This window comes from Ictalurus punctatus, chromosome 2, assembly GCF_001660625.3.
Source record: "Ictalurus punctatus breed USDA103 chromosome 2, Coco_2.0, whole genome shotgun sequence".
In the NCBI taxonomy this organism is placed as follows: domain Eukaryota; kingdom Metazoa; phylum Chordata; class Actinopteri; order Siluriformes; family Ictaluridae; genus Ictalurus; species Ictalurus punctatus.
In genome coordinates this window covers 21,726,172-21,740,479 of record NC_030417.2, presented here as the reverse complement: position 1 = coordinate 21,740,479, position 14,308 = coordinate 21,726,172, and the positions used below count along the sequence as shown (strand labels likewise).

The window sequence follows — 14,308 nt, the reverse complement described above, 5'->3', positions numbered from 1 at the left end:
TCTATCTATCTATCCATCTATATATATATATATATATATATATATATATATATATATATATATATATATATATATATATATTTTTTTTTTAAGCAATGGTGTGCACTCTGAAAGAAATAAAGAGACGGCTCGTTTAGACGAATAAGCAGTCAGGTTGAGTTCAAAGAAAGTAGAGCTTAATTATAAAGGCCTTTCTGATGTCATCATGACCTTGCCTTGAGTGGGAGTTGGCTCTAATGTGTGTGTGTTTATACCCCCTTCAAATACATAAGCAAGTGTGCCTATAACGTTGGCATGACCCTCCACATATAAAGGACGATAACTTGAATGACTGCTTTCACAGCTGTGTGGTGTCATTCCTGGGGCCCTCCGTTGAGCTTTGGCTGCGTCTGGCAAAGATTTTTTCTTCTTCTTTTGTTTTTCCAAGTGGCTAAGAGTGATAGTGTTTGGGTGGAAAAAGTAAGGAGTCTTTAGGTAGAGATGGATTGGATATATTTCAGAGAACAGCATCAGAAAGGTGGAAGTCTTTATTTATTTTTTTAAAGAAATAAATATTAGGTATGTGCTACTGAAACAAAAGAACAAAATGTCTGGGTTGTGTTTCATTTTCTCCTATGTTTCTCCCCTTGGCTCTCTCTTTTGTAGTTCTTCTGATCAGCCCCTAATTGAAAAGATGTAGTAGAAATGTGGGGTTAGGGAAAGAGAATTATTCCCCATGTTAGAAAATGAAGCACTAAAACAGGTTTGCATCAAGTGCTTTAATCACAAATTGAAAATGGAAGCACATGTTCTGTTTCAAATAGATTAAAGGAAAAGGCCAAGATTAGAAGAAAAAGAGTAGGAGAGGGGGATTACAATGTGCAGGAAAGGTTCAGAGAGGCAGAAAAGAAAAGAAGCAGGGCACTGTTGTGCTGGACATTGGGCCAGATTACACATCAGGTTAATTTCCTCCTGCTCACCTTACTAACCTATGTAGGGTTGGAAATAAACTCCTTTGAATCAGATTCTATCAGTTTAATTAGTCCTGTTCTGGCATAAGGTTGTGCTGAAGCTATGCAGGAGAGGTTCACGTTACTGCTGGAACATCAACCACAGCCAAAATCCCCCCAAATCTAAGAATGACGAACGTGCCGAGCCATTGAAGAAAGCAGGTTCGTAGGTCTCAGCCAAGCCGCTTTTGATGGAGCGTAGCGGGGAGACGAGGGGATGCGGCTGGAAAAGTCATGAGCAAAGCAAGATGGTTACGCAGGAAGGAAAATATGAACTTGCACCAAAGCCCTAAATAGCTGAGGCCTACATTTTCCTATTCTTTCCACCATGGCGCTCACAAGGAGGAAAGCAGGCCTAAAGCAGGAGCAGGGGGGATGATTATTCCCATATGTGCATATAGACACCTGATATTTCTCCCAGTGGGTGGATCAGCATTCCCTGTCAGACACAGATGCACTCTCCGTCTGCTTAACCTCTGCACAAAATGAGGTGTAGAAAGGTGCTAGTCTATTTTGTTGCCAGGAGCTGTTTATTTACTTATTTATTTATTATTTAGGGCTGTATCATTTTTATTTCTAATGTAATCTAACCTCCATCTGGTGTTCAAAAAAGATTTATTTAAATAAACACATATGGACACACATTCTTACTCATCTGTACAGGAAGCACTGATGTCATTTGCAGCATGGTCCCACAGCCTACATGGGAGTGAGTATTTATTTGCCAAGCCGTGTGATAGATGCGCCCGTCCTCTCCTCCCCACCTTCCTACCATAGCTGCACATGCTGATTACATCATCAATAAGGACCTGCATCTGCCCTATAGCCTGATGGAATGATCCAATCAATAGAGACGTTACCTCACTTCCTCCCACTGTGAAATCTCCAGAACACGATAGGTTGAGACATATTCCACACATTACTGTGCAATACTAGTGTTTATTAGATTTAGATCTGCACAAGACTACTTTCTAGTTTTCAGCAAGAAAGGCTCTGCCAGATGTTGTTACACTCAGAGCCTAGGCCTCCACGTGCCTTTGTCACCGAATTACACAATAACGGCATCGCGTCAACTTCCCTTTAGTCGAGGTAGATTTGTATTCGCAGGCAAACATATCTCGCTTGAAAATCAGCCTGAGGTTGTTGATTCCTTCAACCTCTTTTGCTCTGGTCACACCCCTTCTTTCCTCATGCACTCACACGTAATTACTAGGAGGGAAGGGCTGGGGGTTCAACCACAAAAAGACATTCTATGGTACTTCCTTGTCGGTAGAAGAAAGAGTATTTTGGCCGTTTTTACACCTCAGAAACTTGACAGACAAGACCAGTGAGTACTTTAATTCCCACAGGCTGAAATGTTTTCAGCTTACACATCTTGTATCTCTTCATTATTGACACCCCATGACCCAACCATAAATACAAGCAGAGTTATTAGGGAACAGAGAAACGTTGTCCATCACACTGGAGGAAAAAAAAAACACGAAGGACTAGTTTTCGAGGTGATTGCTCTGGAGCTGAAGAGAGAATGGTTCTCCTGCAAACTGCAGTGACTTTGAGTGTTAGCGAAATAGTTTTTCCGGTTGATTTACTGCCATTGGTGAGTCACTGGGTCATGTGTAGGTCTGCTCTCCTGAACTACTTGTAGCTAAAAGCTGCACTCTGTAGATTCACTTTCATAGTTAAGATGCTGGACTGCGCACCACAGACACATGGTTATGTGTTTTGTATTCCAGATTTGGAAATATTTGGATTGCTTCCAGTGAATACATTACTGTCTGGTTGCCAACAAATTGGCTGTAATCCCATTGGCTTCCCAGTGGCTTTGATTAAAAGAATGATATGCTATGAGCTACAGCCCTTAGAGAAGCACATATTAAGTGACATTTTGATGAGGTCGGCTCGGTTTAGAGGTTTATGTGCAGGGTGTGTGCGGATTTGAAACATTCGTCCTCGTGTTCTTTGGACCCAGAAGCGCACAGAGCAAGTGAGACTCAAACATGCTGTAATTTAATGGCTTTAATGAAAACAGCTCATATTGTCCAGCATGATGCCCTAGTGTTACTTCCTGTAATTAAGGCTGGTTGAAGCAGTGGATCAGAGTGAATCTCTATGTCTAAAGTGTGGCGTGTGGCATCATTCCTCCAGAGAGAGGGAGAGGAGAGATAAAATTCCATTCTTCTGAAATAAGTTCCAACGGGTTCCAAAGCGTGATGTCCACCTCCCCACCCAAACTCCCTCTCGACCCCGAATAAACAAAGAGCATCGCAATTCTCGCCTTCGTCCTTCAACTAATCTCATCAGTACTCTGCCTTACAATCACAGAGATGTATGATTTTCAACAGCCATGGTTTGCCCAATAATCAAATAAATAGTGTGAAAAATATATTTGTATTGTAGAACAAAATATGGGTAAATAGGAGTAGCATTTGCCAAACAAGGTAATATTGATATATTTGAGCTGTATATGTAATGTAACTGCCATTAATAAACCTTTTTTTTTGGCACTTAGATATTTACTGGTCAGTGCACTTGCACAAATGTTATAGTTTACCTTTTTAAAAAAATTTTTTTAAATGATTTCTTTAATTTAGATTTGATATTTTATGTTTAGTAGATGTAGATAGGAGGACAGAAATTTCTGTAACTATTTATCTTATATTTCGAAAGAGAATGCAGAACACTGCAGCATTTTTGTAATGGGGACTTGCTCTGTTTTTGCAGGCAACCACACTAAATTACCCCCACACGCAAATCACAAGTCATATAATCACAAAAAGTCACACAAATACTGCACAGACAAAGCAATATTTAACAACAAAAAAGCAATATTAAAAACAACAACAACAACAACAAAAAAAACATGTATGCTTTTCCAGTGTTTCTGAGACAGTATTTCTGGTTTCTTTTTACGTGTTCTTGTTAATTTGAGTATATTTTTTTGTACTTTTTTGTTTTGTTTTGTTTTTGTTAACTAGAAAAAATCTTGATGTGCATAAAATGAAAACGTGGCCATAAACTGGAAGAAAATAATTTGAATTTATATATTATTAATGTACATATATTCTTCATAATGGAGAATGGATACCTGGATTGTATGTGATATACAGTTATATATCTTGTATAAAAGCATTGTCTATATCATTTAAAGAGGGTTTTTGTGAGGATTTTTGGTACAAGTTCTTGCACTGAGAACATCATGAAAAATATTTTGTCTTGTGCCAGCCTGCACAGCTAAAATCTTCTTTTATACATGACTGGCTCCACATTTGCAGGTATTCCTGTAGGATGACATGCCCTGTGTTCTGTTCAGTTTGGTTGAGTGCAGACTCGAGCATTCAGTCCAAGTATGAAAATGCCAATATCACCACTTTAAAGTTTCAACTGCTCTACGGTCTTGGTGAAATTCGGCAGTCGTTTCTTTGTGTTGATGTTAAATACAAAATAACGTTGTGAGTAGTAGTGCAAAGCCTTAACCCTGAGCTGGCACTGAATATACTAGCCACAATATTACCCACTGAAATATACCTGCATGCACGTTCAAATGTATGTATATTCACTGTTTGGAAAAGGCAAGGCCTGCTTTGCCATCATTTAACTTCAAGCCTCTTTTAGTGGACAGCACACGTGGTCTTTCCTGTTCCCCTGTCATTTTTTTCCCTCTCTTTCTTTCCTTAAATATACTAACCCCGCTCCAAAGTGTCAGCAGCAGTAGATCAGCTTGTTCTTATTATCCAGCGCTGCTGCCATGTCATGCGTTCTTCCTCCCCCTGGTTCTGGGTCAGTGACGACCTTCCCATAAAAATGACAGCCCTAATTTTGAGAGATGAGGCCAGCAAACCTCATGTTACATGGAAACACCATGGCGCCTGTGGAACCATGGGTCCTATTGGGCCCTGGTGTTTTTCATACAGCAAATACTCATATTCAGGCATTTGCCTTTGGTTTGGCAAGCTAATTAGCCCTCCAGAATTCAGGACCTTTCCTGGCAATAAACTATCGTCGCGCTTGTAGCACAGAATATTTCCCGACATCGGCCAGTATTTGTCCAACATCCAGTAATGGCAGAAAATCTGAAAATGGTGATCAGGCATGAAAGGTCACACCAGGAGAATGGAGAGTGGTAAACAGAGCTGATTTATTTCTTCACCTCTTCCATTGACATTATTCCTTAATTCCTGGAGCGCTTTGACATCTTTTGGAGAAAGTTGAGGATTTGCTAATGATGCATGCTGAAAGCTCAATGTAGCCATACAGACACATGACCTTACTCACGTTCTCTTTGGTCATAGATTTTCGTAGAGAGATGTAGTTTCTTGTTACTGTGTTTTCTAGGCTGTAGTTAGCCCTTTCAGAAGCCTGAGTTACTGGGTAAACAGGTTTATTCTTCTTATAGTGTATTTTTCTTGTAGACTTACAGTTACATTTATGGCATTTATCCAGAGCGATCTCATTTATACAACTAAGCAGTTCAGTGCTGGGATTTGAACACATGACCTTCCAATCAGTAGTCCAATATCTTAACCACTGTGCTAACTCTCCCCAATGGTACTTGGGACTGGAAGCAATAAAGGTGGCCTTATGTATATCAGTCCATACATAGAAGAACATGGTACAGTGCAGGTACTGAGGTTTCCATAGATGTTATGTTGAAAGCATATTAATAATATGATGCTTGGAAGTTGGTCACATCAGAGTCCAGTGCATAGCCTAAACTGTTGTTTAGTCTGTACAGTAACTGTCCCATCCTTTTCTCATTCCTTCTAGTGATTAGTGTCTCTTTCCACATTAACACACACCCACCCACCCACATGCATACCCACACACATACACACACACTATGTACAACTATGTCTGCATTCAGATTTTTTCAGACATTGCGATTATGGATGATGTCAGAGTAATTAATTGGTCTTTTAGTGGCTCAAAAAACACATTTTTAGTCACAGTCATGTCCTTTACTGCCTCTTGAGTATTTCAGTCTTTTAATCGTTCACTCAGATTTCATCACTATTGTGGTTGCTACCATCATCAATCATGAATCATTAATCATGGCTTTGCTTCTTATTCCATCTGATTTTCAACTGTATATTTTCTATCAGTATTTTCAATTATACAATTTTGTTATCCAATTAACTAGCTAAGCTCTATGTGAAGCTCGTCTTCTTTCTAATGTTGATGTTGTAATGGCGTTTAGAACACAGTGTTTTAAAGTGTGTTTTCTCTCTGAAGAAATTTTTAATTAAAAAAACAACCTCAAAATGGCCAGACCCATCTGTTTTCATTTTTCAACATTTTAAGATAAAAAGCATTCTAGAACACATTTTCCCTTCATTAGAGACGCTTACAGAACTGTCCATGATGCTGTCTCTCCTGCTTTTTCTATTGTGTTAAGTGATACATTGATTGAATTAAAACAACAAACAAATAATCATGCATAAAGTCTTATTATAATTCACTGCACAGTTTGATTATAACAGATTTATAGCATAAAACTTAATGTTGGTCATTTTCTCTCTACAGTGTGCTCAAGTTCTTTATAGCAACAAGGATTCTCGTGTTCTCTGGGTGAAAGATGATTATATCCTCACTACTGGATTCAATCAGGTAATATATACATATATCAGAGAGATAATGCAATATAGCCAAGAGCCTATAAATATTGTGTGTGTGTGTGTGTGTGTGTGTGTGTGTGCGTGTGTGGTTCAGAATCGGCAGCAGGAGGTGCGGCTGTGGGATTACAGGAAGCTGAACTCCTCGCTGAGCTCCGTGTCTTTAGCCACCTCCAATGGGTGAGTTTCAACACAAAACAGATACCCTGTCCAACTTCCTCAACAGTGTTGGACTGACTGAAAACAGTTTTGTGCACAGCTCTGTGTGCTGCAATAGTAACATCACTCCTGCTGCCCCTAGTAGCTTCACATTCTTCCTAGGAATAGAGGCCTATGCACTCTTACATATAGTTTTACATACTCTTACACATTATAACAGTTCTGTTGTTAGTTAAGTAAATAATGTGTCAGGTATCGTTGTTAAAACAACACTCAGCACTCTTCAAAATTCTTTTCCATTGGCATGCCCTTGAATTTGCTTTTCTTAAATGTGATGGGCTTCCATCCTGCTGTAATGTGTCTGCATAGTGAGTGAGTCTGTGCCTCTGAGAGTTGCTGTAAACACACACACACACTCACACACACACACACACACACACACACACACACACACACACACACACACACACACGCAAGGGAGAAGTGAAGTGGGAAGCAACACTGTGGACAGAAATGTGGTGTTTATACAGTAATGTTGTGGCACTGCTATGGTAGCAGCTGTGTGGTTCTGCTAAGGTGGAGTGTGCTGCTCACTGAGGCTCCACTCGCACATGAGGTGTCTAAGGAAAGGGAGGGGAAATACAAAGGGTCTTCACACAGGGAACGTGGAGTTGTAGATTCTTTAACATGGTCTTTACCAATGTGTAGATGTATTTTCTGAGCAAAGTTCCTGGTTGGAATGAGACTACTTTGACCTCCTTTGTTTGGCTGAGAAATTGGTGTTTACATTAAACGACTCCAAATGGCCTCCGCTGGCAGCCCACCAACCCACGTTTTACCTCTCTCATTTCCTCTGGGTTTTTGGTAGGCAAATAGCTAACCTCATGTAACACCGTGAAATCCCCCTCATAAATTGCCCCTGGACACTGAGCACTATTGTTAAAATCATACAGATAGGCCTTGTTAACTTCTGAAATATTGATGAGTTTTCACCAGTGCTGATGTTCCTGCCGACAGACGCATTGTGCCAGAACTAAACAAACACTATCACAAAGTACTAAAAATGGACGTACGCTTAGCCTGACGAGCAACGTGTTCTTTCTTTGGCACTGTGCCAGTGCAGTAGTCACAGGATGAGGAATGTTGCAGTTTGCACAGCTGACTGTGGACCGTGTGTCAGAGTGCTGGGGTTAGAGTGACGAGTGTACCATGAGGAGAGCTGCATAATCTGTTGACAAGCTTTGTGACCTTCTGTTATGCCCACATTAACATCGTAACCTTTCTATGCGTATGCTATGCTTATTGTTTCCATTGAAACATGGATTATTTTGTGTAGATCAAAGATTGAAAATCATCTTTTGATTTGTAGTTCTAGTAGTTCTAAAAGTGTAAAAGTCTGAGGTGGGTGTGAACATATATGCAGGTTATTGTAGGTGGTTCCAATGGACTTCAGAATTGGTGTGCTGATAATCTGTTGTAAAAAACAAAAAACAAAACTAAAAATAAATAAATCCTGCTCTGCACTTGTCTGACATGAGTGTGTGAAAAGGCTTGGATGTGTACAAGTCGGTCAGTTGTTTACATGATTTTTGCTTACTAACCAAATACTTAGATACTAATCAGACTCAAATAATATTTCCAATGTGGGGAGAAAGGAGCACAGCTGATAACCAATATGTTGGCCAGTGTATTGGTGATTAATTAATTAATTTATTTTTGTGTGCGATTTATTTGTTGTTGAGGCAAACACGATGTGCTACATAAAAAACTTTATCAGCAGAGGATAGGTTATAGCTACACAGTTGTTACAGCTCGTTCATTTCCCTGTCTGTATTAAAGCACCTAACTAGTTAACTATATTGGATATAAAAAGTGTACGTACCCCTGTTAAACTTGCAGGTTTGTGTGAAACCACATGTCAGATGTTTTTCACCTTTCATGTGATATACTGTAGCAACCAACAAAATTCATGTAAAAACAAAAACAAAACAAATAGAAATGTTTTAGGCAAATAAAGAAAATGAAAAAACGTACAATATTCTGTTTGCATAAGGGTGCACACCCTTTTATAACGGGGCTTGTGACTGTGTTCAAAATGAACCAATCACATTTAAACGCTTGCTCAAAAGTAATTATACATCTGTCATCAACAAAGTGATTCTGATTAAATCCAAGTCAAGATCTGCTGCTGAAGCCATGGTCCTGTTATGAATCTCCGGAAGGAATTAGGGACTTAAATTCCCAGCAGCCACTGCACCGCTGCATCACGGTCACATGACCATCCGCACCTGACTCTCATCTCGGTTAATGAGCACCTGTGTGTATTTAAGTCTCAATGTCTGGCTTTATTTGTCTGACGTCATGTGATGTGCTCTCATCTCCCGGGTCTTGTTTTATGGTTGTTTCCCTGTTCACATATGCTTAGTGTTTCTTTTGTGTTTTGTTAAATTTTTAACTGTTTTGTTAAATCACCTGCATTTGCACGTGCATCTGTATCTACCATCTCCATTTGTGACAGAAAGCCAGACCAAAAATGGATGCAGCCCCCTTTCCTGTCCCCTTCTGGCCGTGCGGAGAACTTTGTTCCCCCCTCTGACGTTGCAGAGAGTGTCGCTTCTCCCTCTAGCTCTGTGGTTAACGTCGGGATCAACCTTGAGCTTCATTTCCCATGCTGGCTGCGCCGTGGCAATCGCTCTGCGCCCAAGACAGGCCAGGGATATCGCGTCATCTTTCTGCGGTTAACAGAGACCCCCAATCCCCCTTGTTATGCGCAGCTCCCAAAGCATGTAAAAGTTTGAGATACCCAGACCAGAGGTCCTTAAATGACTCAAAGTTCCCCGGAATGTCATCTCTCGCAGGGCCATAACGAGGACGGTTGTTGTGTTTCCTAGGGTACAGATGCGGCCCCTATAAGTTGAACCACACTCGGACATTGACATAGGAGAGACTCCGGCAGAAGTAACGACTATGAGAATGAACCAGGAATGAACCAGTTTCTGAATAGTTACTCTGTGAATACAATCAGAGACAGTGGTTACTTTAGCCACATTAGCCGTACAATCTGCTAACAAACTCATTGACAAAGCAGTCTGGTGTAGAATGATTCGCACAAAACATACAGTTTTCAAAAATACCTTACTGTATTGTGCATAATAAAGGTGAATTCATGAATTATACAGACAGTAAGTGTTTTTGGGTTAAAAATAAAAATGCCGAGATAGCTCTGGTCTCTGTGAATTCAATCAGAGACTGCGGTAACTTTAGCCGCATTAGCCGTGGAATCTGCTAACAAGCTCTTTCGGAAAGGCGATTTGCAAACATTCACATTGGTACTGATCCATGCATGAGAATCAACTTTTACAGCAAGCCCTGCTTTATATAACCCTCATTCACAAAGCAGTGTGGTATAAAATGATGCGCACAAACATGCATGAATTTAGCTGTTTTTTGGGGCACATTTCCTTCAAAAATAAAACTTCTCCACTGTGTCTTCAGTGGCTCTGATGCCGGGAGGACATGAAGACTCTAAAATTAATTTTTGCAGCCAACAACAGAAAACTTACGAAGCTGAGACATTCTTCTTATCTGTGTAGCTGATCCAGCGTGGAGAACATGGCGGACTGTGTGCAGCTCACTTAGGAGAGGATCTATGCTAATAGAGCAGAGTCCATAACCAGTCGTGGGCGGAGCCTATTCCAACGTGATGTCACGTTGGAGAGAATATGAAAACGATTCATTTTGAGACACTGTTTATGATTTATGGGGAATAGAAAAAAAGGAGTGGGTGGATTTTTACCGTTGTAGGGTGGTTGTTTACACACACTGCTGACACACAGTTATGTTCAAACACCATGTGTTTAGAGAAGCCACATACCTCAGGCTCTTGCAAATGAGAGCAGGCCCTAATCATCCACCCCCCACGATCTGCCAGGGCATTGTTTCATTCGGGTTTGCATGAATAACCATAGGCACCGTTGCTTTTGCATTGTTTTGCAACTATATTATGGGGTTGCTCATTCATTTGGGATGCTGAGTTCAAACTAAGTGTACTATGCCTTTAATTCTGCATTCAGTGCAAGACAATGAAAAAAAATAAATAAATAAAATTCCTGATTTCTGCCAGACTTGATTTGAAACTGTTTATTAAAATATCATGTGTCTTGAACAATGCATGTTGTTGTAGAGTAGGATTTTATATGATTGCCTCAAATCCAGCTTGTGTGCTCTTTTCACATGTCTCAAGTGTTTTTTGAGCACCGCTCCCCCATCTATTAGCCTGTCATATAATAACGTTTTAGTCCCTTTTGTCTGAGAAGGTTCTTAATATACCATTCTCTGTTGCATTAAGCCTTTGGGTGCCAACTAGCCTAAGTAAGTCTGACCAGAACTTCTGTTTTGGCGATTTAGTCATTGTAATGCCATATAGTGTAATTATTGACTGACTGAATAATTACAAAAATGGTGCAAAAAGGACTTTGTGAGCGATTATTTATTTAAGATATTTTTTTCATGGGCTGACATTGTTGGCATCTACATTCTCTCTTATCTGATCTTTCCCTCTCATCTTCTCTGCCTCCACCCATATGCTACCTAATTACTACCTCCAATACATATCATTCTAATGAGTTTAATTGGTCCATCTGGCACTGCTGCAATCAGAGAACATTACAATTTGTTTCAATTGCAACCAGGTTTTTCAGCCAATGCAGCTACATCATACCATTTCCTGCCTGTGTCCTGTTAAAGGGCTGCCTACTTCAGGAGAACTGAGCACGAGGCACATTAGTTATTTAGGAACTGTCATTAGTCAGTACATTAGACCTTATATAGGCATTTATTGTGCGGATGCAGCGTCACTAAAGAGTCGATTCAGTAGAAAGCTCAATAGTCTCACTAATTGTCTGCAATATCACTAAAGGTGCCCCAGATTATCAATGGGATTCAGACTTGGACTTTCATTTACAATGATTTAACCATTGTAGAACATTGACTTTTTTTTTAAAAAAAAACCACTCCTGCATTGCTTTTGCCTTGTGTTTGAGACCATTGTCCTGCTGGCAGGTGAAGTTTCTCTCAGGTTTAGTTTTTTTAAGGACTGGAACAGGTTCTCTTATAATATCGCCTGTATTCTCCCTTCAATTTTGACAAGAAGCCCAGGGTCTCAGGATGAAAAGTATCCCCAGAGCATGATGCTGCCACCATAATATTTCACTGTGGGGATGGCATTAATTAAGTTAGGGACTGCATTAGGTTTGCAGCACACCTAACAATTGAAACTAAATACAGGATCTTGATCCTGGTCTTATCACACATCTTCACTGGGTTATTCTTTTTGAGCAATGGTTTGTTTCTAGCCACCCTCCCTACTCTCAGCCACTGTTCCCTGAAACTTCTTCGGAGTGCCTTTTGGCCTCACTGAGACTTCCCTCGCCAGTCTGTCTTGCTTTGCGCTTAATTTTAAGGGAGGGTCTCATCTAGGTAGTGCTTAGGTGGTGTGATGCAACTTCTACTTCCTCACTATTGAACCAACAGTGCTCAGTGGGATGTCCAAACACTTAGATATAATTTTACACCCTATTCTGAAGTTATGAAATTGTATTTTCTTATCTGTAACTTGCTTAGAATGGTCCTTAGTGTTCATTTTCACTCATTTCCTACAAACTGACAACTCTACAATCTACAACTCTCTTCAGTGGTAGATTACCTGAGGTACTTTTTGTTCATAAAATGGGAGCTGTTTTAAAGTGCACCTATTATGCTATATAAACGTGCCTAATTTAGCGTCACAAATGATTTGCTCAAGGATCTGTTCACTCTAAACTCCTTCTTTCAGAGAGCCTACGCTGCTCTGATTGGTCAGATGTCCCAGTCTGTTGTGATTGGGTTTTTTGTTACCAACCTATGTAGGTTAGTGCAGGAAGCAAGTCTGGAATTACTAATGACTCGTTTCAGCTGTTCAGAATCGGTTTCTTCTTTTGGGAGTCAATAACTCCATTTGTCGTGCACTTTGATTTTTTAAACTTTAAAGATTTTTACATTGACAAACAGCTCTATAACACACTACATGAAAGGTTATATTTGAAAAAAGCATAATAGGTGCACTTTAATATTCACAGGTGAAGGCCAATTATAAGTCAGATAATGTCTTTAATCTGGAGCTTCCAGAACCTAGGGAGGGTTGAATACTTATGAAAGCAGCATTTTTCAGTTTTTGATTTTCTTTTCAAATACTTGCTGGCCAATAATTCATTCTGACTTTGAAAATTCACTGTAAGACAACAGGAGTTTGCAATAAAACAGAAGAATATGCCAGTTTGTCAACTTATATGCAGACAAATCGGATAAATTCCAGGGGGATGATTACTTTTGCACTATGTAATTAACATCATTAATTAATGCTTCATTGCTTCATCAATGTAGCATTTTTCATATTAGTATGTACTCTTGCAAAGGGTTATTCTGTGAGTTCTTTATATATTAAGGGTTCTTAGCATCCTAAAAGGTTCTTCTTTGCAATGTATGTAGGGTTCTACATAGACCTTTAAGGTTTTTCCCATAGGGGCAACCGAAGAGCCATTAAAGGTTCCAGATTTTTACCTTTTCTCTAAGGCAGCTTTCACAAATGCAGAGTTTAGTCTATTTGAATCAAACACTGTTGCTTTTTCTCCACCTGTCCTGTATTAGGGCCTAAGTGGGCCTTTAGGGTGCGGATGCAGTGTGACTAAATCGTAAATTCAGTAGGAAGTTCACTACCTTCACTAATTGTCTGCAATTACAGAAAATATCACTAAATGAGTTGTAAATGTACAACCAAATACTCCCATATAGTTTTTTCGAAAAACTCTATCCAAACTTCTAAATGTCCTAAATTTGTTTCAGCTTTACCAACTGCTGATTCAGCAGGAGCCCACTGAAAGCCTTCCTTAACATTTCACTAACTGTAGGAGATGAAAAATGGCTTCATCAGGCCAAGCCAAGTTTCTGTCTGAAAGCAGTCTAGTGTGGGCTAGGCTCTAGGAGCTGGCTGGTAATGTCCATCCATCCATCCATTTTCTATACTGCTTATCTTTCAGGGTCGTGGGGAACCTGGAGCCTATCCCAGGAAGCATGGGGCACAAGGCGGGGTACACCCTGGACAGGGTGCCAATCTATCGCAGGGCACAATCACATACAAGTTCACGCACCCATTCATTCACTGCGGACACTGTGAACATGCCAATCAGCCTACCATGCATGTCTTTGGACTCGGGGAGGAAACCGGAATACCCGGAGGAAACCCTTGCAGCATGGGGAGAACGTGCAAACTCTGAACACACAGGGCCATGGGGGGAATCGATTTAGAAAAGATTTTGGGCCAGGCTTAGGCTCAGCCATCCAGTGTAATCATCCCAAGCCCTCCTTAACCAGTTTGATTGCATGCACCTTTTGTACATAGATCCAATCCCTCTCTTCCCCAATCAAAAGCTGCATCAGACCCAGATGCAGTGGTCCCTCCCCTGTAATAAGGGCAGGTGTTTGGGGTACATGCTGAGCTCAGTTCATGGATTTACA

The 14,308-nt window shown here is 40.2% G+C and overlaps 1 protein-coding gene across 1 annotated transcript in view; it reads left to right on the top strand.

The window, feature by feature from the left end:
* The window catches only part of coro7 (coronin 7), a 136,623-nt gene that overhangs the window by 47,408 nt on the left and 74,907 nt on the right, over window positions 1-14,308 (top strand). Inside the window, exons 8-9 of the mRNA XM_017488247.3 lie at window positions 6,510-6,593; window positions 6,696-6,778. Of these exons, the coding sequence (XP_017343736.1) occupies window positions 6,510-6,593; window positions 6,696-6,778 (167 nt within the window). The remainder of the gene's footprint in view (window positions 1-6,509; window positions 6,594-6,695; window positions 6,779-14,308) is intronic.